The sequence below is a fragment of the Chaetodon trifascialis genome, chromosome 15 (genome assembly GCF_039877785.1).
Source record: "Chaetodon trifascialis isolate fChaTrf1 chromosome 15, fChaTrf1.hap1, whole genome shotgun sequence".
Lineage (NCBI taxonomy): Eukaryota > Metazoa > Chordata > Actinopteri > Chaetodontiformes > Chaetodontidae > Chaetodon > Chaetodon trifascialis.
Window position 1 is genome coordinate 12,380,155 of NC_092070.1, and position 27,484 is coordinate 12,407,638.

Genomic DNA, 27,484 nt, shown 5'->3' on the forward strand with positions numbered 1-27,484 from the left:
CTTTTCTTGTTTGGTGATTTTGTTAATCATTTTTGCTTTCATCATTATTTCAATAGATATGATATTTATAATAAATATGATTTTTAGTATAAATATGAGTGATGGTGTGCTTTTGATGATTCTGTTGTCGAGTGAGTCACAATGCAAGGATCTAAGAACATTTGAAATAACACCACATCAAGTCACTGTACCGTAAACTTCTGTTATTAGTTAAGCTCTGAAGCATTTTCTATTTCCTGGCATTTCTAAACATATCATGTTTCGAGAGTCGCTTCCCCATCTCTCTGCACCTCTGGGACCACACCTGCAGCACTGAAACTTTGTAGAAACAGTCAGAGCTACAAATAAATTTCCTCGAAGCAAGAGACTCATGTTTCACTGCATTTATTTGCATCTCGGAGTGAATCCAAACGTGAAGCGGCTGACATGCACACAGCAGACACACCTCCTCAGAGACAGCGTGAGCAATTTCATGAATGTGAAGTACCACAGTGAAGCAGGATACATTTAATTACATATACAATACATATTATCATATATAAGCTCATTAAACAATATGACAGTAATTGCAGGACATGCAGGGTACAGACAGACCAGATAAAGGACAAATATGTTTGTGTGATGTTGTTTGTTGTGCTGTTTAGTGCAGAGCTAAACATACATGGTTGACATAGAGGTAATGTGAGCCTGTGAGATCTTGTGTGATGATTTTGGCCCTGTAACTCGTTCCTTTCAGTTATGTCTGAGGAATCTCACTCATTGTCTCTGCTTGTCTGACTGGGACATTACAAGAGGGTGCAGAGTCTGTCAACAACTTGGGGATGGCAATTAAACTGTTTCTGAGAACACACCCAGGATTATAAGAGGAGAAATCCTTTCAGAAACATTATGATGTGTTCATCGAACAGTCTGTCTGTGTAGCTGCGAGAACAATCTGTTGATCTACAGGGTGCCACATTCTGCAGAATGACCTTTTCAGTCACACAGAGCATCCAGTAAACTGAGACATGTAAAAGTATATGTGACGGCGTCAGGCTGAGGGGAACCTGGACCAGCAGGACAACATTCTGAAAAACATCTGTCAGAAAGTGTCTGTTTTCTGTAAAACTGAAAATACTAAATATACATCTGAGTTTGCCTTATGAACAAAAGTGTGTCTGCAGGTCCTACTCTATTGATTTTACACACACACATACGCATTCACTAACCCTGTCTTGTTGAAAGTTATACACAACTAATTTGTCTTCAAATTGCTGATCAGGCTACACCGTGAGACTCAACATCCAGAATAATACTGGAACATCCTGGACTACTGAACAATTCTCTCAGCATCCCAACAGGGACTCTCCATCCAGTATTAGACCAAATGTGACAACAAATAATATGCTAACATTTAAAAGGGGTTGCACTGACATCATTTTGTCCCCACGCAGAGTGGAGGTAGATTCAGGACAACATCCTCTCTCTCATTCGGAAGAATCCAATCCAATCCAATCCATATATAGATTGACAACCATTCACGCTCACATGCACGCCTAAGGACAATTTAGAGTAACCAATTAACCTAATGAGCATGTTTTAGGTCTGTGGGAGGAAGCCGGAGTGCCCGGAGAGAACCCACACATGCACGGGAAGAACATGCAAACTTCACACAGAAAGGCTGTGTGAAGTTTGCATACGTCTGCAGTCACTAAAAAACACAACTGACTGTCAGTGCACTATTATGATCATCATCAGCATCATCATCATCATCATCATCATGTCTCGTAAAAATCAAAACACTTGTTCCTCTCTGTGACTTCAAGAGTGATCTCAGTCATGAGATCTGAGACTGTTTTTTGTTTGTACATTATTTTTTGTGTGTTTTTTTTAACTATATAAATAAAAAAAAAAAAGTTTTTACAAAAAGTTGAAAAAATTAAAAGTGAAAAATAAAATCAAATTTTTAATCTTAAATTCTTATCATTTATCAAAAGGATTGTGCCTTGCGCACAAGTAGAAAGAGAGATAAGGTAAGTATACTTTTTAACACCCGCTTGCAGACTGGCAGAGATCTTATCCCTTCGCTGGTTAGAGCAAGAGTGAAGGAGAGCTGCACTTGTGCTGTATTATCGGCTTTTCAGGTAAGTAACACTTTTGGTTTTACATGTACATGAAATGTGTTGTGGAGTTTTTCTAATGTGTTTTTAAAAACCCTTATGTGTTTAGTAATAATGAAAATGTGTGTTTTTTGCTCGGGGGCTAGGGGGAGGAGTTAGGGTTAGGCAAGGGGAGGGGGAGAGGTTGATGTTAGGGATAGGGAGTAGGTTGGGATTAGGAATAGGGGAGGGGGAGAGGTTAGGGTTAGGGTCAGTCAAATGCAAAATAATTGATCTGAAACGTGTATTTTTTCAGAGGTGTGTGAGAAGTGTTTCTCTGTGAGGAGGAGGAGTCAATGTAAAACTTTGATCTCTTCCTTCTCTACATAAGTGTTGCAGAGGGAAGGACAGAGACTAAATCGCAGACATATACACTATAGACTGGACAGACACAACTGGCATTTACAATGATCAGACCTGATTATTTGGTTGTTTGTCTCATCCTGTCTATTAACTGGGCAGGTAAGACTGATAACTGTTTTTCTGACAATCCTACTGGTGCAAGATGATATGGCTGTATTACAGTAACTAATGAGCTGTGTAACTGTCTGTAGGTACTGAGGGTCAAACTCTGACAGAGTCTGAAAAAGTGGTAAAAAGGCCTGGAGAATCCCACAGATTGACCTGCACATATTCAGGGTTCAGTAGCCATTACTGGAATGCTTGGATCAGACAGGCTCCTGGAAAAGGGCTGGAGTGGGTTGCTACTATCAGTGATAGCAGTAGAAGCATCTACTACTCTGAGTCAGTGAAAGGCCGGTTTACCATCTCCAGAGACAACAGCAGACAGCAGCTGTATCTGCAGATGAACAGTCTGAAGACTGAAGATTCTGCTGTTTATTATTGTGCTCGAGAGCCACAGTGACTGGAGTTGGTTGAGCAGCTGTACAAAAACCTGCAAGTACAAGTACTTCATACAAGTACTTCATACAATTAATGCATTTAATTGTGGTTTGAGTAAATTACAGCCTGCGCTCATAGGGAAATAAAATTCATAATCAGGGGGTCGAGGTGCAGACTCTGGCCAAGATACAATGATTGCACTAAAAACGACTGGATTTGACGCAAAGATCAGAAGAAAAGAGTAAACATGATACATAACACACACTTTTCTCTCTCTCTCTCGTCAACCATCATTGTGGTTGCTCTCTTGTACACACACACACACACACACACACACACACACACACACAAACACACAAACACACACAGACCCTGTTTTGTATAAATGCCAGTTATATATGACAATGTATTGTGGCAAGCCATGCGGAAGAAAGCTTCTGGAGACAGAGATGTCACACTAATGGCAAATCCTGTGTCTCATACACCGCACAACTCCAAGCAACTGCCGTTCATTCACAATCAACAATCTAAACACTTACTGAAGCCTTCATTCTACATGCCAGTCACAGTCATGGTGGCATGATGTAAAACAACCACCATGGCACTCTCCAACTCATAACATGGAAACAGTAACCAGAAAACAACATTTATAACACATGAACATTTAACAATGTCAGTCAATGAACTCTGAACATGACCACTCCCATGAGTCTTTGCACTAACTAGTGCGCAAGCTAGCTAACCAACACCAGGGGTGCTTTTCATTACATTTAATTGTGCCTCCTCGTCTCCTCTCTCCTTTGTCGACCCGGAAGTCGTTTCCCCTCCGCCATGATGAAGGATCTTCCAATTGCTTAAATGCACCTGAAGGAGACGAGGAGCGAGGAGAGAGGAGGCTTCTGAAGGAGATCAGAGTGAGGATACACCGGTGTAGCCTACGCGGAAGTCTTTTATTATTTAAGGGTTGTGTCGTATGTGGCACACGTTTGAATCATGGCGGGAGCAGGTCTTCACAAATGTAATCTTGATTCTTGTTTCAACTGTGTCCTTTTAACAATTGTATCTGTCACCAAGAAATTAATGAAAATTCTTGGTATATATTTACGTTTTTTTCAAGCAAGGCTACAAGGCTGTTGGTTTAATCTACCACACAGCCGTCCTCTGTTATGCCTCTAACGGCACATAATTGAAACCTCATCAATAGCAATCAGGAGTAGAACAGTCTGACTGCAGATCTGACCATAATATCACATTTTACAGCTTTTACAGCTGTGCAAATGTCATCAGTAATTGATGTCGCTTCGGACTGACGCTGTGGAGCGAGGATTTTTCATTTCGGAGTTTCGTTTCCTCCGTCCTCACGTCCCTTCCTCGCATCCCTCTTTCATGTCCTCGCTGGGCGGAGCTAAGACGCGAGGAGAGGAAGCGAGTGGAGGAGATGAGGAGACCAATTTATGTAATGAAAAGCACTCCAGCATGTCCTCCCAATCGCTACATAGCCCCCACCTGAGGGGTTAATCGCCCCCGACAACCCCATCACCCAACACAAAGTCCCTCAAATGTCCGGGACACTGCTGCTGGCGAACTGGCCACCTGGGACTCCCAGGAGGTGTATCTGGGAGACGGTCAAGCTGGTCTGGGCAGGAGGAGTTGCTGCTGTTTGTCTCTACAGCAACAGGTGCACAAGGGGACGATATGGCGAGAGTCTGTCCTGGTGCAGCACCACCAAACGTCCTGTGCCAGGCATGCGTACCCGGTATACCACTGCAGATAGCCGGCTCACTACCTCACCAGGCCCTTGCCAGTGACTGTGCAGCTTGGGGGAAACTCCCTTCTTGCGGATGGACTGTATACCCACACTTGGTCCCCTGATCCGAAAGCCTGCCCCCGGCATCGTGTGTCATAGACTCTCTTTTGTCGCAGTCCAGCGTTGGCCTGAGCCTGACGAGTGTAATCATGGACCACCTGCAGGCGATCCCTCAGTCTGCGGAAATAATCCATCTCTTTCCCCCCAGCAATCTCAGGCTCAGGTGGAGCCCCGAACACCACATCCACCGGTGTTCGGATCTCCCTCCCAAACATGAGAGCAGCAGGCGTGCACTGGCTGGACTCCTGAACAACAGTACGGTAAGACCACAGGACCAGGGGCAGGTGGTGGTCCCAGTCCTGCTTATGTTGGCTGGTGAGAATGGCAAGCTGAGTGGCCAGGGTACGGTTAAAGCGTTCCACCAGCCCATCACTTTGAGGATGGAGTGGTGTAGTCCTTGTCTTACTCACCACCAACCGTCTGCAAACCTCGCGAAAGACCTGAGACTCGAAGTTCCGCCCCTGGTCACTGTGGAGTTCAGCAGGAACCCCAAAGCGAGTGAACATCTCCGCCACCAGCTTCTCTGCTGTTGTGGTGGCACTCTGGTCCGGCACTGCATATGCCTCAGGGCACTTTGTGAAGTAGTCCATGGCCACCAGGATGTAGCGGTTGCCAGAGTCAGTGACCGGGAAGGGTCCAAAGATGTCCATCCCTACCTGCTCCATCGGGGCCCCCACCAAGTACTGCTGCAGTGGGGCTTGAGAGCGCTGGTTCGGTCTTTTCTGGGCAGTGCAGGAGTCACAGCAGTGCACATGCAGCTCCACATCTTGTCGACAACCAGGCCAGTAGAATAGCTCCCTGAGACCGCAGAGAGTCTTGGTATTCCCATAGTGCCCCGCCCCCACCGAGCCATGGGCCAGCTGGAGGACCTGGGGCCGGAGCACCGGGGGTACCAACAGCTGCAGGCGGTCTTGCCCTTGGCCAGGAGCTTGCCACCTCCGGTACAATAACCCGTCGCAGACTTCAATGTTACTCCACTGGGAGTAATAAGCTTTTACCTCAGCACCCTGTGCAGACACTTCTGTCCACTCTGGGCACTGCCCCTTCTCCAACCAGCCACTCACCATCACTGAGAGCTTTGGGCATGGTGAGACGAACATGCTGGCGCAAGCACTCTGGTGTGAGCCCCTGCAGGAAAGCATGGAGGGCCAGCTCCTCTTGGGCAGCTGCAGGGAACCGTGGGTAACCATGCTGGGCATGCAGCTGCACATCTGTGGCAAAAGTACCCAGGTTCTCCCCCTCTAGGCGGCGGCTAGCCAATTCTTCTCTTCTCTGGTCTGCCAAGCATCGTCTCCCGAACCGCCTTTCCAGTGCCATGGTCAGGGCCTGGAGGTCCCGCTGTTCTGCTGGGGCTAAGTCAAGGAGCACCTGTAATGCCTTGTCCTCCAAAGCTAGGGCCAGGTGGATGGCAGCTTCTTCATTGCTCCACCCACTATGCCATGCTGCCAATTGGACCTGGGAGAGGTAGGGCTCCAGCTGGGTTGTTCCATTGTACTTGGGCAGCTTGGGCAGCTTGGGCAGCTTGGGCAGCTTGGGCAGCTTGGGCAGCTTGGGCAGCTTGGGCAGCTTGGCTGGTGTTCTGGGTGCAGCCATGGGATGCACTAGGCTGGGCGTGGGGACCAGCTGTGGTGATTCGTTGGCAGCGGCAATGGTCGGCAGTGGATCAGCGTGAAGCAGGGGGCTTCCAGCAGCCATCCTGGTCTCCTGGGGGCAATCAGTAGCAGCAGGCATCTCTCTGTAGGAGTGCCCCTGACCTCCAGGGGGCAGTGTGGGCATGGTGCGCTGGAGCCATCGGGGCAGCTTAGAAAACTTCCCTCTTTGGAAGTCTGTGCCAGGTTTTCCAAGCCTTTACACATATCCTCAATGGCTTGTTCCAGCTCTGGGATCTCTTCCTCCATCTTTCTGTGCATCCCACTTCTGACACCAATGTGGCAAGCTGTGTGGAAGAAAGCTTCTGGGGACAGAGACATCACACTGATGGCAAATCCTGTATCTCATACATCACACAACCCCAATTAACTGCCATTTATTCACAATCAACAACAACATAAATATGAACACTTCCTGAAGCCTTCATTCTACATGCCAGTCACAGTCATGGTGGCACGATTTAAAACAACCACCATGGCACTCTCCAACTCATAACATGGAAACAGTAACCAGAAAACAACATTTATAACATATGAACATTTAACAATGTCAGTCAATGAACTCTGAACATGACCACTCCCATGAGTCTTTGCAATAACTAGTGCGCAATCTAGCTAACCAACACCAGCATGTCCTCCCATCGCTACAATATCAACATTTAAAAGTGATTGCAGTGACATCATTTTGTCCCCATGCAGAGTGGAGGTAGATTCAATACAACATCCTCTCTCTCATCAGAAAAAATCTAACATCCACAGAGTTCAGACTGCTGAACAGACTTCAGAAAAACCAAAGAATAAAGTCAGGACTTGTTCCAATTCAAGACTGGAAAATGGCAGTTTATCTATCAGACTACTAGAGGGCAGTGTAGGACTGACTAAGGTTGATATTTGCAATTCCCTGCATGCATGAGTGAAACTGTGTCAACATGTCTTCATAAATAGGTACATGCATGCATACCTGCATGGAATGCAAACATTAACATATTGGTGACATTTAAAGACAAAAAGCATTTGAAAAAAATCAACCTTCTTCATGTGAGGTCTGTTTCTCTGATTAGCAGATGAGAAGCAGGTGCGTCTAATGAAGCTCGCACCTGAGGAGATCGGACCCGCCTCTCTCTCGCGCTCAGCCTGCTGACAGAGAGGGAGGAAAGAAAACACAGAAGCAGAATCATAACAATCTGACTGCAGAGAGGAGGACGGAGAACAGTGGACACACAGTTTAACATGTTGGACTATAGGACAGGACTGCTGCTTTTAACTCTCTGCTGGGCAGGTGAAGATCTACACTGATCTTAATCTAATATAGCTTTTATTTGTGTCATCATCTTATTTCACTTGATGTTTTATTCCTCTTGACAGGTGTTGATGGTCAGACTCTGACACAATCTGAAGCAGTGGTTAAAAGGCCCGGAGAATCTCACAGATTGACCTGTACAGCCTCTGGATTCACACTCAGCAGCTCCCAAATGCACTGGATCAGAAAGGCTCCTGGAAAAGGGCTGGAGTGGGTTGCTTACATCAGTGAAACTAGCAACTACATCTACTATTCTGGGTCAGTGAAAGGCCAGTTTACCATCTCCAGAGACAACAGCAGACAGCAGCCGTATCTGCAGATGAACCACAGTGACTGGAGTTGGTTGAGCAGCTATACAAAACCTACAGTACTCATCATATACTCAGTGTATTCAATATATTGTATATTTCCATCTATATATATATTTTTAATTCATTTCTGAAGCATGGAACCTCAGGCAGGCAGCCTGGGGGCTGGACAGAGACAGAGCAGTAATAACCTTTGATGAGTGGTGAAGGGGCTGGACAATGGTGGAGCAGGATCGCAGTGACTGGAGTGGAGGTGGCCCCAGCACTATGGGCTGGGTCAGGATGACAGTTAGCTGTTGGACTTGTGCAGCTGATGCAGCTCGCACCTGCTCCTGAGCAGTTGCTGCTGATTGTCTGGTTGCAGCAGCTGTGGATGTCATCAGAGCCTCGTGCTGCTGGTGGGCTCCCTCAATCCTCTCAAAGTAATTTCATGGAGTGGTGGAGCTTGCTGGGTACATGACTGGCCATGCTGTGCTGTAACAGGTGTGTTTAGAACCCAAATAGAGCCACTGATACACAGGGTTTGCTTTTACTTGTTTTAATCACAGAACCAGCAGTGACAGATTAGCAGAAATACAGTTCAAAGAGTAGTCTGGATATAAAGTCTCTAATAATAATAATAAAAATAATAATAAACTGGGTGCAGCAGATTTTATACTGCTATCTGTGCACAACCTGTAAAGGAGTTGACCTTGCTGCTCCTGGGTTGTGTGTGACTGTCTGTTGTTATTTGGCTGCTGTGTAATGATGACAAAAAAAATTCTTGAGAATAACATCAAGCTCCCATATGAACATGTTCTTGTCTCTTCATGTTGCTGGAGACTCAGGGAGAGTTGTTGCAGAGGAGAGAGGCTGCTAATTCAAAAAAGATTTGATTTCAATAGTGACAGTGAAATCCTTTAAGTGCCTGTCAGTGAGGGTGAGCTTAAAGATGAACAGTACAAGTTGAAAATCGTGTCTGTGCTCCCATCTACTGGCATCTATGTGCACTGCCCCCACGCAGTTAAGGACAATACTTTTACCATTGTCTGACAAGACTTGATCCGTTCAGCCCATAGAGGTCAGTGCAACACTACCTTTCTTCAATGCACGAAAAAGTGCAGAGTTTAAAACGCTTCAGTGGTGTCACCAGGTTCAGAGGAGGAATGAAAATCACACTGTTGCTGAAATACAACTACAACTTAACAGTGGTAATTTACTCATTATACTTAGGTACAGATTTGTCCACAGTGGAAGACACTGTCAAAAGAGGAGCAGGCCAAATATTACCATTAGGCCGAAGGGTGAATGACTCCTCCACGTCCAGCAACACCCGGAGTGGTCCAGCGGGAAAACCACCTAAGTACACCGTGCTCACATATCACTGCACCAGAGCAAAGAAGCACATTCACTGCAAAGAGTCATCAGCGGACACCAGATGATGTGTTTGGTTTGGTTTCCAAGGCAAAAAAAAGAGAGAAGGAGAAAGGCATCCACCAGGGCACATGTGACAGAGGCTCCACACTCGGATAGGTGTGATGGCTCCAGTGACCATGTCTGTGTGTGACACAAGTCATCTGCCCCAAGTGTAGGAGGTCAGCCCTGACACCTGGTTGGATGGTTCAAGAACAGCATCCACCTCATTGGTCTTCCCTGCTGCACCCACTCAAAGCGATAAATAAATTGTACATATTGTGTAAATACTTCATGTCAAAAAAAATCTGCTTTTTTTTTAAGATACCAAATGGGACTGTTTTGAAAGCTATCACATTATTATTTAAACACATCAACAACAGCATCAAGAAAAGGGCCAAGAGGCACATGACCAACTTATACAGCATACAGGAGGGCGTTGACACTGCTCACTGACATGTAATCTATTATAAACAATATTTAACAAAGCCACATAAGACATTATACAACTGTTTCACAGGCTGAGCAGTCACTTAACACATCATGTCCTCCGTAACAAAAAAAATCACATTATAAACATCTCTAAAATTAACCAAATATATTAATCTGCATAAAAATTAACTCAAAATTACCTACTTTAATTAAAGACTTGTTTCTATACAGTTCCTGTCATAAGATTATCTAAAGTACAGATTTCACAAAACAAATTATATGAAATGAAATTCTCATTATTGGCTTTTAAAGCCCATTAACAGTATCTTGACAGCTTCAGGCTTTTATTTTTATGTGATAATCAAACCTATTCACTGTGAAGTCCTGTTAAATACTGGTTTAATGCTGTACAAAGAAATCAGAACATGTAGGAATAATAAACATCATTTTCTATCAAGAAAATCTTCTCTTTTTTTTTTTTGTCAAATAATATTTGTATGACCATTAATTGGCAATAATCACATCCAACTCTCTATGTATATCTACATGCTGTTCTTATGAATATATTGCATTTTCTTTATATAAACATGATTTGATCATAATCACTAACAGCTCTCAAATACATTTAAAGACAATTTCTTGTTAATGCATGAGGTTTGCTTTATAGAAACATTTTTTGTCAGTAATTAAAAGCAACTTTCCAATATATCCATCCAAGACTCTTTTTCAGATGAATACTGTTTTGTCGAGTCTTGTACAACACATCTACCGTCTGCCTACAGTACTGGAAAAACCTGAATGGACCACAACATTTTTCCAAAGCTGCCACTTGGACGCTGTTTGAGGCTAAAGACAGTTATTTTATTTGGGTCTTGATGCACAGTGCAGCATACTGGTGTTGGGACTCAATATCAAAATCAAAAGGTTATAAAATGTGTTTGCTGTCCTTCGATCCCTGTATGGCCTCAGTCAGTCCACAGCTCAGGTAGACCCACATGCAAGTGCTCTTCAAGGTATAGTTGGATCAATCTGTGGAATAACTGTGACAGTTTATACACAGCTGATCCACGCTGGATATCAGTTGCCTTTGAAGAGATACGTGGTTCTCACAGGATGATCTCACAGAATATGATGCATTTCTGTAGATTAAATTGCACAAAAGCATTAAGTAGTCATGATATATAATTAGCTCAACCATAAACATCAAGAGCAGTGAAATATAACAAACACATGAATGCAGCAGTGATATTAATCCAAAAACATCATTTATATGAGCAAAGCATTGACAGGCTTCATTCTACTGCACAATGAGTACTTTTACTTTTGTTACTTGTAGTACCTTTTGCTGATGATGCATACTTTTACTTCAGTAAGCTTTTACTTACGATAGAATCATATCATGCTGGGGCAAAAAAAAAAAAAAAAGAAGAAGGGACAATTGCTTTCTTCTATTTTTTAATTCCTGTTTTACTGACCAAGGTAGGAAACCATGTGGTCTCTTACAGGAGCAGTAAGGTTTTTATGACTACTTACCACTGTGTTACACACAATAACAAAAACCACTGACACTCATGCATCTCTGCATCTCTCCTGTTCATCATGAAGTAAGTGAAGCTTCTGATGAACAACAATTGAGAATGATGTAAGATTTGATCATTTACTTTAAAATGTTAATTTCCCATCTTTTCTTCTGAGTTCAGATTAAACAAATTAACTTTCATCTTTTCTTGTCATGATTCCAGTCCAAGGCTCATTAATGTTATTGCTATACAGGAAAAAGTGGGCTGCCATACAGTACAGCACATGACAGAAGACTACAACACATGAAGAAACCTCACAAATGCAGGATTATTATTTTTTTGATTCTGTAGAGGAGCACACAAATATTCACTATGATAATAAAGTCAGTGAAAAGCCTTAATCATGTTAAATCATTTTAGGAAAAACATGTGTATTCAAAATCAAATGATTATTTCTACCATTGAACAATGTGTCTGTGAACAATGTTCTTCTTTTTTATTTAAATGTGTCAAAAAAAAAACATTGTTTTACTGATCAGGTAGAAAACTGTGTGGTCTCTTGCAGGAGCAGTAAGGGTTTTGTCACTGCTTGTGTCACTGTGATCACAATAGTGGCTGTGGTTACAGCACAGTGTTACACACCATAAAAAAAAAAAACACTGAGTGAGACTCGTGCATCTCTCCTGTTCATCATGAAGTAAGTGAAGCCTCTGATGAAGGAGCAATGAGAAATCCAGATTCCTGTCAAAGGACATCTTACAATTGTTAAATTACATTTCCTGTAATTATGGAAACAGCACAGTAATGAATGTGCAAGAAGACAAAGAAGACAAATCATTGACTGTGTTTATATGCAGACAATTCTGCTTTTAACCTGACTCTCTACTGAACAAACTGAGTCAACGTGCACAATGTCACAGTTAGAACATCTCATTCGGTTCAATACAGTTTCTCTGAAATATGATTTTTAGTGTTTGTTGACCCTGTGACACTGCTGATTTATGGTCATTTATGAAGAAATAATGGCAATGTTGTATTTCATCACACAAATGCAGAATTATGTTTTTTTCTGACTCTGCAGACCACACAAATATTCACTATGATAATAAAGTCAATGAAAAGCTTTAATCATGTTAAATCATTTGAGGAAAAACACGTGTATTCAAAATCAAAATATAATTTCTGCCATTGAACAATGTGTTTATCAACAATGTTCTTCTATCTTTTATTTAAATGTGTTCAACAAAAAACAAAACAAACAAACAAACAAACAAACAAAAAACAACATTGTTTTACTGACCAGGTATAAACCATGTGGTCTCTTGCAGGAGCAGTAAGGTTTTTGTCACTGCTTGTGTCACTGTGATTACTATAGTGGTAGCTGGGGTTACAGCACAGTGTTACACACCATAACAAAAACCACTGAGTGAGACTCGTGCATCTCTCCTGTTCATCATGAAGTAAGTGAAGCCTCTGATGAAGGAGCAATGAGAAATTTGGATTTCTGTCAAAGGATATCTATTGTTAAATTCCATATCCCATAATTATGGAAACAGCACAGTAATGAATGTGTAAGAAGACAAATCACTGACTTTGCTTATATGCAGAGAAGCTTTTAACCTGACTCTCTACTGAAGCTGAGTCAACATGCACAATGTCACAGACAGAACATCTCATTTGGTTCAATACAGTTTCTCTGCAATATGATGTGAAGTGTTTGTTGAACCTGTGACACTGCTGATTTATGGTCATTCATGAAGCATTAATGTTCATGAATGAATTAACAGCGTTGTATTTCACTGCACAAATGCAGGATTATGTTTTTTTCTGACTCTGCAGAGGAGCACACAAAAATTCACTCTGATAATAAAGTCAGTGAAAAGCCTTAATAATGTTAAATAATTTTAGGAAAAACACGTGTATTCAAAATCAAACTCTTATTCCTGCCATTGACCAATGTGAATTCCTGGGTTGGCCACAGTGATTCACACAGTTACAAAAACCTCAAGAGGGGAAGGTATTAAAAATTCAACGTGTACGTATCAACCTAAAAGTCAACATCAGCCTTCATCAGTGTACAGTCAGCCCAAGTAAACTAAAAGTCTGGATATGTATTAACTTAAATAGCAATAAATGATTTAAAGATATATGACTGAGTAGTTTTTTTTTTAATATCACTGATACAGGACAACCACTAGGACATAGCACTACTACTACTACTACTGCATTACTGTGTTCACCCAACACAATTATCCGTGTTAAATATTTATCATCTATCATATCATGTCATTAATAAATGAATATAATATAATAAATTTGTTGTATTCTTGCATTAGTGAAGCCTTTTTTCAGGAATATACACAAAATTATCATTCCACAGTAAAGTGATATATAAGCCCAAAGTCAAAGTGTGCCTCAAGAAAAAAAGAAACATCAGATCATTTCCCAAAGTCACAACAGTGCAAGGGTAAATTGCATTTATGTTTTTTCTTTTTAAAACCGTCATTTTAAATGCACTTCTACATTAAGGCACATACAGTGTTAAACTAAAGATGACATCAGTTCTTGGAAAACAAAATTTAGAAGATGGCATGCGGCACCAGGAAATTTGGCAAGTAAAATATTCTTGGTGTTAAATGCATATCCTCCTGTTGCAGTCGACTGATCTTCTTTCATCCTTCATTCAGGTGGAGGTCACAGAGCTTTTTGTATGAGTGTCTGACACTGTGTAACTGGGGGTTGTCTCAGTGATATATGGCAATACAAAAGCCTGCCCTAATCTGAACTCAGGCACAAAGTCACTGTGCCATCAAGATAAAGAGATGATATTGACAAAACTACAAATTTAATACCATATATTGATTTATTGTACATTGTGTTCTTTATTCTTCTCTTTTTTCCTTTTCTTTACCTCTCCTGATGTATTTTTATTTATCTTATTATCTTATTTTCCTGTCATTTATATCTTTCACTTTTATACCCTGTGTTTCATTGTAAAACTGCATTCAGTGGGATGCAAAGGAAGATTACGTTGTACAGGGAAACTTGACCTGAAAACCATTTCCTGCATTCATTACCTACTGAAGAAAATTGGTATTCAATAGAATACTGGAAGGGTAAACTTATGTGTAATTGTATTATGATAATGGTTATTTATTTTTTCAGTTTTGCTCTGAAAACCTCATATAGGATTTTTTTTCTTTCATGTACTTCAGCAAAGATAATATATTTCACATGCTGAAGCAAACAAAGAGATCAAATTATTTTTGCACACTTGCAGTTAACTTGATGCCAGGTTAATTAAAGCATGTTTTAAATGTTAGTTAATGTTCATAAATGAAGGATCCAATAAGCATTTACTTATCAGATTAACCACTATTTGCTGCCAATAGCTTAAAATGTACTTTAGACACTACTGTTGGACATAAATTAGAGATACTCTCAAAAGAGAAATGAAAATGTGTGTAAATTTTGGACTTGTGGTTATCAACATCCTGACTGGTTATTTATTTTATGTAACACAGAGGAAACAATCCTCACCACAGCAGGTGCTTCCTCATCCAGCGAACAAACTGAAACTTTAGACTGAAAGCCAAAAGCTCAGACATCAGCACTAATAATACACTACACAGAAGCAGGCTGGAGAAACTGAATTTATAAGTTTTCAACATGGAAATAATAATAATTAATGATTAAACCATTAAATTTGAACAGATACCATCTGTTTATACCATAGCACAGTGTCTCATTGGCAGGATGAACATGGACATTAAATTCTGAAGTTAACAGATTCATTGAGGCTGAGACCTACCTGCTGTCAGCATAGCGGTCAGATACAAGACCTGAGGTATCAAAGGATGAGCACTAATTTAAAATCAAGGTGAAAAGATCGTTTGTTTTTTTTTTTATTAAAATTAAAGACCTCAACACGGTCTGATATCAACAGGGAGATTATTCCAGAGAAAAGGAGCACAATAGAAAAAGCCCTGTTAACCAACTGCCTGAGTTATATCCTGCTAGAGATATAGTAGCAAAAATCACATCAACAGCTTTCATTTCATAAAGAGGTTTCATGCAATTCTGAAATTAAATACTCTAATCCAGACATTATGAAAACCCTTCAATAAGCTCCATTTATGTCTGCCTCAAACACTGTGCATTGCTGCCACATTCTGCCCATTAGCTGGCTAAAGAAATACCAGTAGACCACTGACTTGCGCATTGTTTTACGCTGTTTGAAAACAAATCTATCTTTTATCAAAAGACATAAGACGCCTTGTCTCAAAACAGCTTGGGAGAGGAAGCAAGGCAGGAAGGAAGCCAACACAAGAGGGACATGGGGAGAGATCACAGAAGGAGAACAAGCTAGAGTAGTAGAGGAGAGGAGCCAGGAGGATGGCTCTGGCTGACACTGGTGTAGTGCTGTATCCAATATTACAGATGTTTTTTGCATCAGTATCTTTCTTATGAAATGTGAGACTTCATGGTACCACTGACCATACCAGTCAACAGTGGGATTTGAATTTCCTGGTGCCCCATGTTAGGTTGTCCCACCACCCTCACCATCGTCCACATACCCCTTACATTTAGGCAAGACTATAGTGAATCCTAAAATCACTTCTTGGCAACCACTTGCTTTAAAATATCAGAGCAACAAGGACTGTGTTGAAAAATTTTGACATGATGATGGTACTGGAGGCGAAGTCAAGGGATCACAAAATTACATGTAGGCAAGGCAAATTTATTTGTATAGCACAATTCATACACTAGGCAATTCAAAGTGCTTTGCGGAAGCATAAAAATACATTAAAATCATACATTTCAAAGAAAGAAAGAAAGAAAGAAAGAGAGATTAGAAGAGAATAGAAAAATAAAAATAAAATACAATTAAAGGAAAATTAAAAACAGAAAAGACAATAATTTAGCATTTAGAATGATTAAAATGATTAAAATAATAATGTTTTCAACCCTAATTTAAATGAGCTGACACTTGGTGCAGACCTCAGGTGTGCACGGAGAATGTTTCACAGGTGAGGAGCATAATAACTGAAAGCTGCTTCACTTTGTTTGGTTCTCATTCTGGGAACACACAATAGACCTGTCCCTGATGACCTGAGAGGTCTGGATACTTCATATGGAGTTAATAAATCTAGAATATATTTTGGTCCTAGACCATTTAATGCTTTCTGGATCAACAGTAATATTTTAAAGTCTATTCTTTGACTCACAGGAAGCCAATGTAGTGATCTGAGGACTGGTGTGATATGGTCAATTTTTCTGGCGTTTGTAAGGACTCATGCAGCAGCATTTTGAATCAGCTGTAGTTGCCTAATTGATTTTTTGTTTAGGCAAGTAAAGACTCCATTGCAACCTTCCATGTCTTCTTTGGACAGACATCCCTTGATTCTGGTTATAATTTTCAGGTGGTAGTAGGCTGATTTGATAATCAGCTTTAAATGGTTGTTAAAGTTCAGGTCAGGATCAATAATTACACCAAGATTTCTGGCTTCATCTGTTGTTGTCAGTGACATGGAGTTAAGCTGAGCACTGATCTTTAACCTTTCATTTTTGGGGCCAAAAACAATCACTTCTGTCTTATCTGCATTAAGCTGAAGAAAATTCTGGCACATCCACTCATTGATTTGATGAATACACTCGCTCAGTGAAAGTAAGGGACTGTAGTCATGTGATGACACAGAAATATAAAGTTGTGTATCATCTGCGTAAGTATGATAAGAAATATTATGGTGCTCCATAATCTGAGCTAGGGGCAACATGTAGATATTGAAAAGAAGTGGTCCGAGAATGGACCCTTGTGGCACCCCACACATCATCTTTTTTCTTTCAGACAGATGCTCACCAATTGACACAAAGTAGTCTCTGTCTTGTAAATAGGATTTGAACCAGTGTAGTACAGTGCCAGTAAGTCCCACCCACTTTTCCAGTTTGTCAAGAAGTATGTCATGATCAACCATATCAAAGGCAGCACTGAGATCTAATAATACTGAGACTGAGGTTTTGGAAGCATCATTATTCAGATGTATGTCATTTAAAACTTTGATAAGTACAGTCTCAGTGCTGTGGTGTGGACGAAATCCAGACTGAAATAGAAATAAGAAAGATTATTCTGCATCATGAAAGCATGCGTCTGTTGAAAAAACAACCCTTTCAATATTTTTTTCCCAGAAAGGGAAGATTTGATATTGGCCTGTAGTTACTTATTACTGAAGCATTCAGATTAGTCTTTTTTAGAAGAGGTTTTATTACTGCAGTTTTCAAGGCCTGGGGAAACTGAACGGACTTAAGAGAATTATTTATTATCTGCAACACATCTGGAGCTATGCAATTAAAAATATTTAAAAAAAAAGTTTGTTGGCAGAGTATCAAGGCAGCATGTTGTGGATTTTAACTATGATACAGTTTCTGTCAGCCTTGTATGATCTAGAAGGTTAAAATGTGCTAGATTAACTGGAGAACAAGAAGGCACAGATGGACTTATCATTTTGCCTGAGTTGGAGCTGCACAATGTTTGTCTTATCCTTGAAATTTTATCTGTAAAAAAGGCTGCAGAATCATTGCATGATTTGTTGGATAGCAGCTCAGGAGGGACTGATGCTGTGGGGTGTGTCAGTCTATCCACAACGGAGAACAAAGTGCGGGCATTATTACAATTTCTGTTGATAATCTCTGATAAGAATGCTTGCCTTGCCTTCTTTAGTTCATGGTTATGGGTGTGGAGACTGTTTTTGTAAATCTCATAACGAGCCTGGAGTTTGGTTTTTTGCCACTTACGCTCTGCCTGTCTGCAGACTCTTTTCTGGACTTTGACCAATGTGGTGTTTCTCCAAGGTGCCTTTTGCCTTCCTGACAAAACTTTGGTCTTAATTGGGGCGATGGGGCCAATAATAGTCATAACTTTGGAACTGAAATTATTTACAAGGTCATCAGTTGAAGCTGAGGGCAGTGTTGGTGATGGTGTAAAAGACTGAGTGAAGACTGCACAGGTGTTATCATTAATATAACGCTTTTTGATTACCTCTGTTCCACTTTTGTTACGAATAGCAGGTGTGGCCTGAATGACACACAGTAATGATCAGAAAGAGCAACATCCGTCACCACAACCTTAGAGATATTAAGCCCTTTGGAGATAACCAAATCTAATATATGTGTTGAATGTGTTACGTGCTGAAATAGGCCAAAATGATCCAGGATGTTTAAAAGTTCTTTAGCACATCCATCTTTGAGATTATCAACATGAATGGTGAAGTCACCCACTAACACAACACAGTCAAAATCAATACAAACAACAGACAGTAGATTGGCAAACTCATTTTGGAGGTTTGTAGATGGTTACAAAGACTGATCAACAGGGAGACTTTGATTGAATGGCAACATATTCAAAAGATTCAAACTGTCTGTAAGAGACTCTCTTGCATTGAATGCTATCATTAAACAAAATTGCGACTCCGCCTCCTCTCTTATGCATTCTTACTTCACTTATGAAACTGAAATTCGGAGGGGCTGACACATTGAGAACTGCTGTGCTGTTGTCTTGTCCTAACCAAGTGTCAGTTAAAAACATAAAATCAAGCTTGTGCTTGATGATAAAGTCATTGATTAAGAATGATTTGTCTGCTAAAGACCTAACATTTAAAAGAGCTAACTTAAATGTGCTAAAAAGTCTAACATCCCCATGTTTTAGAACATACTGTGGCTGACATGGAATACATGTTAAATTCGATGATGTGATGTTTCTGGAGGGATGGACCAATCTTCTCCTCCTACCTATTGAGACATGAATCAATGAAGCTTCCGGCACAATGGGCCCTGGCTTTTCCTTGGAAAAGTCAGGCATAACATTTGCCTTAAAAGCTGGACCCAGAACACATCAGTTACCAACACAAATAGGTGGCCGTGCTGGGCTCTTACTAGGGGACTGGAGTAGGTTCAGATCAAGCCGTGGAGGGCGTGGAGGTGGTGCCTGTCTGCGCTGTGGTGGTGGAGGGGGACAGGGTGGTTGTAGGGGGCGGGGTGGAATTTGGGGGGACAGGATCCCAGATGGGCAAGGAGTAAGCCTGATACTGGCGCTGACAAGTTTGTTCATTTGGTCAGTAAACTCCAGCTGGGGGGAGGAGGGTGATGGGATACCCAGTGAAGATGATGAGCTAGATGGAGTTTGGACAGTTGGAGATGTAGTAGTAGTGGAGCAACCCGATTTTGTAACTGCACACTACCTGGTTTGGGAGCTTTGTTGCTCATCTTCCCTTTAGCTTTTACCCATGGCTGTGTCTTACTCACAGGTGTTGAGTAGGATGATAACGCAGGCCAGCCTCTCACATCACAGATCTCTGGGTGCTGGGTTCTACCTGTTGGACGTCTCCCCATATCAGCTGATTTACTCTTGGGTTTTTGCCCTGAGAGCATTTCAGGGAGGACTAATACTGGCAGATTTATTGCGCGGCACACAGCCCTTTAGTACGAGGGAGCTGTATCAGAGCTAATTAGCTGGATGTTAGCATTCTCCAGTCCACTGTTTTGAGTCAGTGGTGTAGCAGAACTAGCCTCTAACTGACCTTCTCTTACCCTCTCTGACTTCTCATGAGAAACGGAGGTGTAAACCAGCCAACTGATTGAATTATAGACCATCTGGTTTGCTTATAAGGAGATGTGATTTCGGACAGAGACAGGATGTCCGGTTCAGTGAACTCTCCTCAATGCTCTTTCAGAGGGTGGAAAGGTCAACGCCTTTACCTCCTGGGCATCTCCTACCCAGGATGTCCCATGTTAAGGCTAATTCTTCCCCAATAGCCCTAAGGGCTCAAGACAATAAAATTGTCGGGAGAGACAAATGACATGCCTCAGAGGAATCCACAAACCAAGTCTGCTGACGGGTTGCAAATTAGCCAATCTTGAAATGAACTGTTTGTAAGCTGGAGGACTTTGTTTCTTGGTATACCTGACAATTGCATCTCTGTATGACTCAACGCTGGATATATTCACATGACTAAACCCATGATCTGTATGATGCACATGTTCTCTCATGTCCCATGACAAAGCTGTGAATCTAACCTTGTTTTAAGATTTGCCTGTGGCTCTGCCATGGAGCCTTCCTACCATCTAAGGGTTCGTAGGTTCGTAAGAGACTTTTATTAAGGAATAATAAGGATGATAATCATTTTGGCAAATATAGTCTGCCTTTCCTTATTTCTTTATCTTTATTTTTGTATTAGACATAATTATTATTGTATTATTATGACATTGAGTCGTTATACATGTTGGGATGAAACTGTACCAGGATTATCATTTAATGTTGTCACCCAACCATAGGAAGTGCCTAATGCATGCTGTGAACAATGTTGAAATGTCATTGAAAATTTGTCATTGAAATTATATGTGATTGACCATAGTGAGAAGCAGATGAGCCCCTCGTATGAATCATTGATTAATTCCAGCTCCATGAGGCGATTGCGCGTCACAAACCGTCTCACATGTTCGACGGCCTGCCCATTAGACACGCCCCGGAGCGAGATTTAAATGTCTGCAGCCGCAGCATGAATTCAGTGCGCGTTACTCAGTCTTGTCTTAAGTTATGTGTTAGGTTTGTTTTAGTTTTGTTTGTTACTTCTTAGTCGTCTTAGTCTTGTACAGTCGTTTTGCTCTTTAAGTTTTTCCCGTCTTCGAGCTAGGCAAAAGCCATACCAAGTAGCATGATTTAATTTTCCGAAGACGTGCTTCTGTAGTTTGCCGTAAACCTTCCTTTTTCTAAGCCACACGTTTTTGTTTTAGTCTGTAAATTTTAGTCAAATAATAATAATTTTGTAGACCCTTTTCGATCGGCCATCAAAGAGACTATCAATTTTGTTACTATCCGTCTAAAATAATCCTTCACGGACTCAACCGAAACAAAACCCTGCAGCCAGCTGTTGATCCTTGGTCTGGGTTAACAACCATCCGGAGCCGTCCCTTATCTGTAACCGACACCGTAGAACCCAGTTCAAGAGACATCACCGTCCAACATCAGCTCTTCACCTTGGTGTGCCTGGGCCTTCCACCAGACCACCGAGCAGATCGAGCCACGGACGAGCACCTGGGCATCTTCGAGTTAGTTCGGAGCAGAACTCACCGGGACGCCAGCAATCCAGTAGGCATGCTCAGCGGGTTTGAATAAGAGTTGGTCCGTGAGGTTAAGATACTGCTAATTTATCCAAATTCTCTCAACTGCTCGTTTAATCCCTTAACTTTACATTCGCGTCCCTATTATCCCCTTACAACTACTTCTCACTATCGCCAAACTTGTTTTACCATCGCGTTGACATAAGTTTCTTTTTGTGTTCTGTCATATCACCTCATATCATGTCGTACCATTCATGATATATCATTCATTATCCATAATTCTGCTTAATAAATGAGATTTTGATATAAGTCCTGGTTAGACGGTGTCCTTTTGAGCTGAATATATACGATCCCTGTATCCAGAGTTTACGCTTCAGATTATCAGACTGGTTTTCTGTTTGTCCATTCGTTAGTATTTTATCAGCGTTATAGCAGTTAATTGCTGCAGTCCCTCTTAGCTGAGGAAGGTGGTGCCCCGTCATTTTATCAACGAATGCAACATCAAATTAAGGTAGTTCCCCTACAGTGGCAAAGTCCTGTCATTTCCACAAAGTCTGTTCACTTCTGCGTTTATTTCCAGACGTTGGACTTTAGTTTCCAACACTGCAACCTGCTGCAGAAGCTTGTAGAAGTCATCTGTGGAGAAAGGAGGCATCTTGGTGCTAATTAGCTTTAGCTGCCAGCAGGCTTTTTCTGTTGGTAGGCCAAAGCAGGCTTTTTCTGTCAGTAGGCCAGTGCAGAGTGTATCTGTGAAATATCAGAGGTCGCAAGGGTCATCCACAACTTTTAAATGTTTGTCCATAAAATATGTCTTTAGATGTCGAATTCAGCTAAAAGTTAAAACTTTCAAGTTTAAGGAAAATTAAAATAAATACAGAAAACAAGATGGGAAATCATGAGCCCAGACAGAGACCAGCTACCAGAGGAGGAGAGAGTTTGCATGTCCAAGCTATTCCACAAAGGTCCGAGTGGCTGGAAGTTTTCTTTCCAACCAAGCAGCAGCACATCAGACTTGACTCATTTCATCAGCTGATCTCAGTCTTCAGACAGCTGATTGGTCAGACTTCATCCTCTTGATTGGTTCAAGGAAAAACCTGCAGCCACACGGCCCTTTGTGGAATAGTTTGGACATGCCTGATGTAGGGGGACATGAATGTGTGTATGAAATTTCATAGCAATAGCTCTCATTTCACCCAAAAAAACACAAACATCAATCTTTTGGTGTCACTGATGAAAAATCAGGGGATCGGCATTAGGCTACATACTCTGGGCACCATGGATATCTGTAGGTTACAGCCACTGACGTTCCCCCCTTTTTTCGTCTGACCTGCTGTGCATTGGAGGAGTGTGTGTGCCGAGCAGGCGGAGCGGACCTCAGCGTGGGATTGGCTCGTCCTGGAGGTGTGATCTCCCTACGCCTCCCACCTCCCACCTTCGGCTGTCCGCTCGCTGAATTGGTGCTGTGTCGGGGCCCGTTCATCAATCACCAGGCGCCAATCGAGGACGGGATGCAGAAAGGCTCGAACAGACCGACACTCGAGGCGGCTGAAGAGCAGCGCGCCAGATGTGTCGTTTTGTGTGGCCGTATTGTGAGACTGAGAGGCATTTTGAATTTTGTGAAGGACTGGGCCAGAGCTAGCTTTAACCACTGACGCTAATAGTGACATAGAGGTAGTGAAGATTTTGTTTAGTGTACATTAGGAAGAAGGGGTGCTGCTCTGCTGTTTATGTTAAACTTTAGTTAGAGGGTTTTGGTTTTGGATTGTTTTTTTGTTAATGAGTGTAGTTCCAGAGAGTCCTCTTTTGGTTTTGATTGTTGTTTGATTTATCAGCACTCGTAGGCCCATTTCCTTTAGAGTTGCCTCTGTTTTTTGTTTGTACGTATCATTTTCCTCACCTTTAAAATAAATAACTTTGCTTTCACCAATTACAACTGGTTTATGTTGCTTCCCTTTATCCACCATGAGCTAGGGGTTGTAACACAGTGCACACTTTTATGGCAATCTATCGAATAGTTGTAGAGACATTTCACTAAACAAACAAAGAGTCAACTTCATTGTGGCTCTCAAAAGAAATTAAAAGAGACCACCAAATTCAGTAGGATTCATCTTTGGGAGATCATGAATGTCTGTGTGCTGCTAGCAGGGCTAAAATGACCCACATGTTAGTATAATGAGAAAAGTTTACAATTACCCTTAGTTGCCCTCATTGAGACTTGCCTTCAGTGCTGAAGATTGATGTCATCATGTCAATGATGAGGCTAGCTCTAACTCTGACTTTAATTCTCAGTCAAGGACAAGACAGACAAGCTCTTCCATGATATCCCGAAAAGGGACCCTGACAGCAGGCATGAATCAGATGGCTTGGTTCTCTCGGGCTCTCCTCCCAGTTCTCCCATCCCTCAATTATGAGAACTGGAGTCTGATTACAAGGACAATGCTCTATCCCCACCACGGTCAGGAAGTCCTCTTCAGCGGGTCACTCCTTCCCTGTGTCAGTCTGCCAGCCACATGTTGGCCACCAAAGTGCTTTTCCAGGACTCACTGGGCATCAACAGGAAGGTGGCAAATCTAAGGGGCATTGCGAGGCTGGCAGAACAACCTGCACCTGCTCATAGCTTGTCCCACCACACCTTCTTCTGCTAGGCACAAGCCATCATCACCAACTCCTCAGGATTAAGTTTATGCTCACCTCTCTGATCATTCACACCAGTGTGGCACTCAGATTGCCACAGCTCAGAACAACACAGCACTGCTGTCCCTAGCTGTCTCTGCTGTGGCAAACTAAGCAAAGTAAGCAAAGGGTTCTTTCCCTGGAGCTGATATCATGAAGGCGATGATGACTGTCCTGACTCTCACCATGGCGATGACGGTGATTACATCCACGATTATGGTTTCACAGATTCTGACAGAGAGAAACTTTTGGCTGCACATGTCTCAGCTTTTACCCCTCATCAAAGTGGAACTGCTGGATGGTTCTACGTCCCCCAATGGGCTGTTTGGACAGCTCATCCAAAGCACCGCAGCTCATCTGTGTGAGGCATCTGAGGAAAGCAGAAAGGGTCAAGAAGCGCACCTCCTGAGGTACAGCTGCACTTCAGCCATATCAGCAGCACTTGCTCTAGGAAAAGGTGCAGCTGCAGCCATGGATTCAGGGCAATCCATCTACTGCTGCACGGTGTGGCAGTGACTTAACAGGCAACGGGCCCACAGTGGACATTTGGAGTAGAAAAGTTTCATCATCTTATTCGCTATCCTGATTTCCTGTGAGATAAAGCAGGCACTTATGATCATTTCTGAAACATGTTTGGGTTACTGCAACACCCAGTTCTTACAGGCAGTGTTAACCACTAATAAGGAGTCAGAGCTACAGTACCTGAATGGGACTGTGTATGTACGCACCTACATTATTCTCTTAGCCAGTAGAGCAGGGCTGCTGGACAGACTGGTGCCTGCTGCTCTGCTGCTAACTGCTGCCTGTAAATCCCTGGGAAGACCAAATAGCTCCAAGAGTTACAGCTCCAGAAGTGTTGTTGCACTTTAACAGTTTTCACCTTTGTACATGTACATTTAAATCACACTCTGAAGTGGACAAAATTCAAATGAAAATGTAATCCCTTAGTCTTCTCATTAAGGAGGGGTCTTCAGTTACAACATCACTTCCTCTCCGTTGTGTTCCTCTCAGTAAAGTCTGCTTACTTAATACACTGCTGTAGCCTATGTCATCAACAGTGACATATTTTTTGTGATGCCTGCAAAATTTACCACAAATAGATGTCAATGATGCACTTTCACCTGCACCCACCAGCAAACAGGAGCATGGCTTCTACTTGTACATATCAAGTCACGTCCACAATTACAAGGCTGAGCAGTCAAGCTGATAACGTAGCTTAGCAGCCTAGCTTCAGGTCTGTGAACAGAGTTCACTGTTGTCTGTTTTGTTTCTGTTCCTGTTTGATACAAAACAAACTGAATAGAAAAGATTTTGTTTGACTTTCTTTTCTTACGGGTGGGCCTTAAGGACTTGACCCCTGTTGAAATGGTGTATCATAGCTGCACATGTGTGGCTAGATGAGTGTTGTGCCACCACTGTGTTGCTTTACTGTCCCTCTTTACCCCCAGCGGTAAATCCCAGTGGTTCCCCCAGTAAATAGCTACAGCACAAAGTCATTGTCTAAAGCACTGAATGTATAATGTTCTAAAATCTAAAATTATGGAACCAGGCGTAATATTCCAAGAAATAACTTAGAATTTAAGTTGTAAATTTAGAAGAAATAAAATGGAAATCATAAATTTGCGAGTAAAAACAAAACATTCGCTGAGATTAAATTGAGAAATATTTGAGAAAAATGTGGGTTTTGGGTGTAGGTAGGGCTGGGCCGATAGAACGATAGCGATATGTCTCGTGATAGACAGGTCATCAATATCAATATAAAATGCGTTCCGTAAAGCATTCGATAATTTTTTTTTTTTTTCTTCGTCGGAAGAAACCTGAAGTTACGAAGCGAGGTTGGTTGCATGAACAAGGGCACTCGCTCTCAGGTAACTGAGCAACGTAGGGAGTAATCGCTAATCAGTGAGAGAGACACGCTAACACACCAATCATGTAACATTATCAAGTTCGGTTGCGCCGTGTCGATGTCACATGTTTGTTGCTCAGTGAGGAGTGCAATGAGAAATAGAAAGTGAGCGCTGCAGCGAGCGAAGAAATCGTTGATAAAACAGGGAAAGTCAGCTCGCCGGTATGGAGTTTTTTGGATTTTATAAGTCAGACCGTAGTCAGACCAATTTGGTCTGTAACTTATGCGAGACTTTCGTCCCCATCAAGACCGGTAATACCACAAACTTATTTAACCACCTTAGCCGTGCTCACTCTTTGGAGCGCAGCCGTATTCGCCAACGTCCGCCAACCGCAGCACCACCGCACAAGAGGCAGACCACCATGTAGAGGTATCTGCTTCAGTGCCTGATGACAAATCATCTAAAAGGCACGAAGACATAACGGAGGCAGTGGCATATCATATAGCTAAAGACATGCTTCACTGAGCACTGTGGAGAAGCCAGGTTATAAACATCTCTTACACGTACTTTTTTTTTTTTTTTTTAAACACACTTGCAATAAAAATATAATTGAATAGTTCATGTATGTTTAGAGTAAGAAGAGTGACTAAAGTTGTTTATATGTCTAGGCTGGTTTTATAGTTCAGTCAGTGTTACTGTACTGTCTATCATGTTTGTTTGTTTGTATGTTACAGATGTCAAGTCTACCTCAGTTTCTGCTATTTCCAAAACACTGCACATATTTGAAAACATTTTATTCAGCAGAAGGTGAATCAGCTTGTGAACTTTCTGCACTACACCTGCAGAAAAAAAGTTCTCGGGTTTCTCTCTTTTTACATTTTTACACTTTTTTTTACATTTATTATTTGAGTGTTTTCCATGGTTGTGTTGACTTTCCCTTTCCTTTCTGCCTTGATAGCTGAGGGGATTATAATCAGAGGAAGGTTAAATTTAAAATAACAATGTTTAAATTGAATGTATTTTTCTCCTGGTCCTTATTTTAAATAGGTCATTAAAAATATCAGTAATTATCGATATCGACCGATATAAAACACTTATATCGCAATAGAGTTTTCAGCCATATCGCCCAGCCCTAGGTGTAGGTGTTTTTTTTTTGGCACACACCACATTGCTTCACTTTGCAAGACTGGATCAACCTCATCACACCACAGAAGCCACTGCTGACCTTGTGTTATGAGCAGATTCACCGTATTATGATAAGCATCAGGACCTTGAAGAATTTGCCCATGTCCCCCTCTGCTTTTGCCTCCCCTTTGTCTCTCCCCTGTCCGTCAAGTCTGAGTTTGTGTTTCTGTAGGGCGTGGCCAACAGTGCTCCTCCTGACCACAGGTGTGCGTATTTA

At 41.8% G+C, this 27,484-nt stretch overlaps 1 protein-coding gene and 1 gene segment (V, D, J or C); both read left to right on the forward strand.

Moving 5' to 3' along the window:
- The window catches only part of LOC139343199 (uncharacterized), a 198,360-nt gene that overhangs the window by 83,322 nt on the left and 87,554 nt on the right, over nucleotides 1-27,484 (forward strand). The window lies entirely within an intron of this gene.
- Nucleotides 2,546-27,484, forward strand: part of LOC139343220 (Ig mu chain C region membrane-bound form-like) — a 31,991-nt gene continuing 7,052 nt past the window's right edge. Inside the window, 3 exon segments of the C gene segment in view lie at nucleotides 2,546-2,600; nucleotides 2,693-2,999; nucleotides 3,551-3,563. Coding sequence covers nucleotides 2,546-2,600; nucleotides 2,693-2,999; nucleotides 3,551-3,563 — 375 coding nt within the window.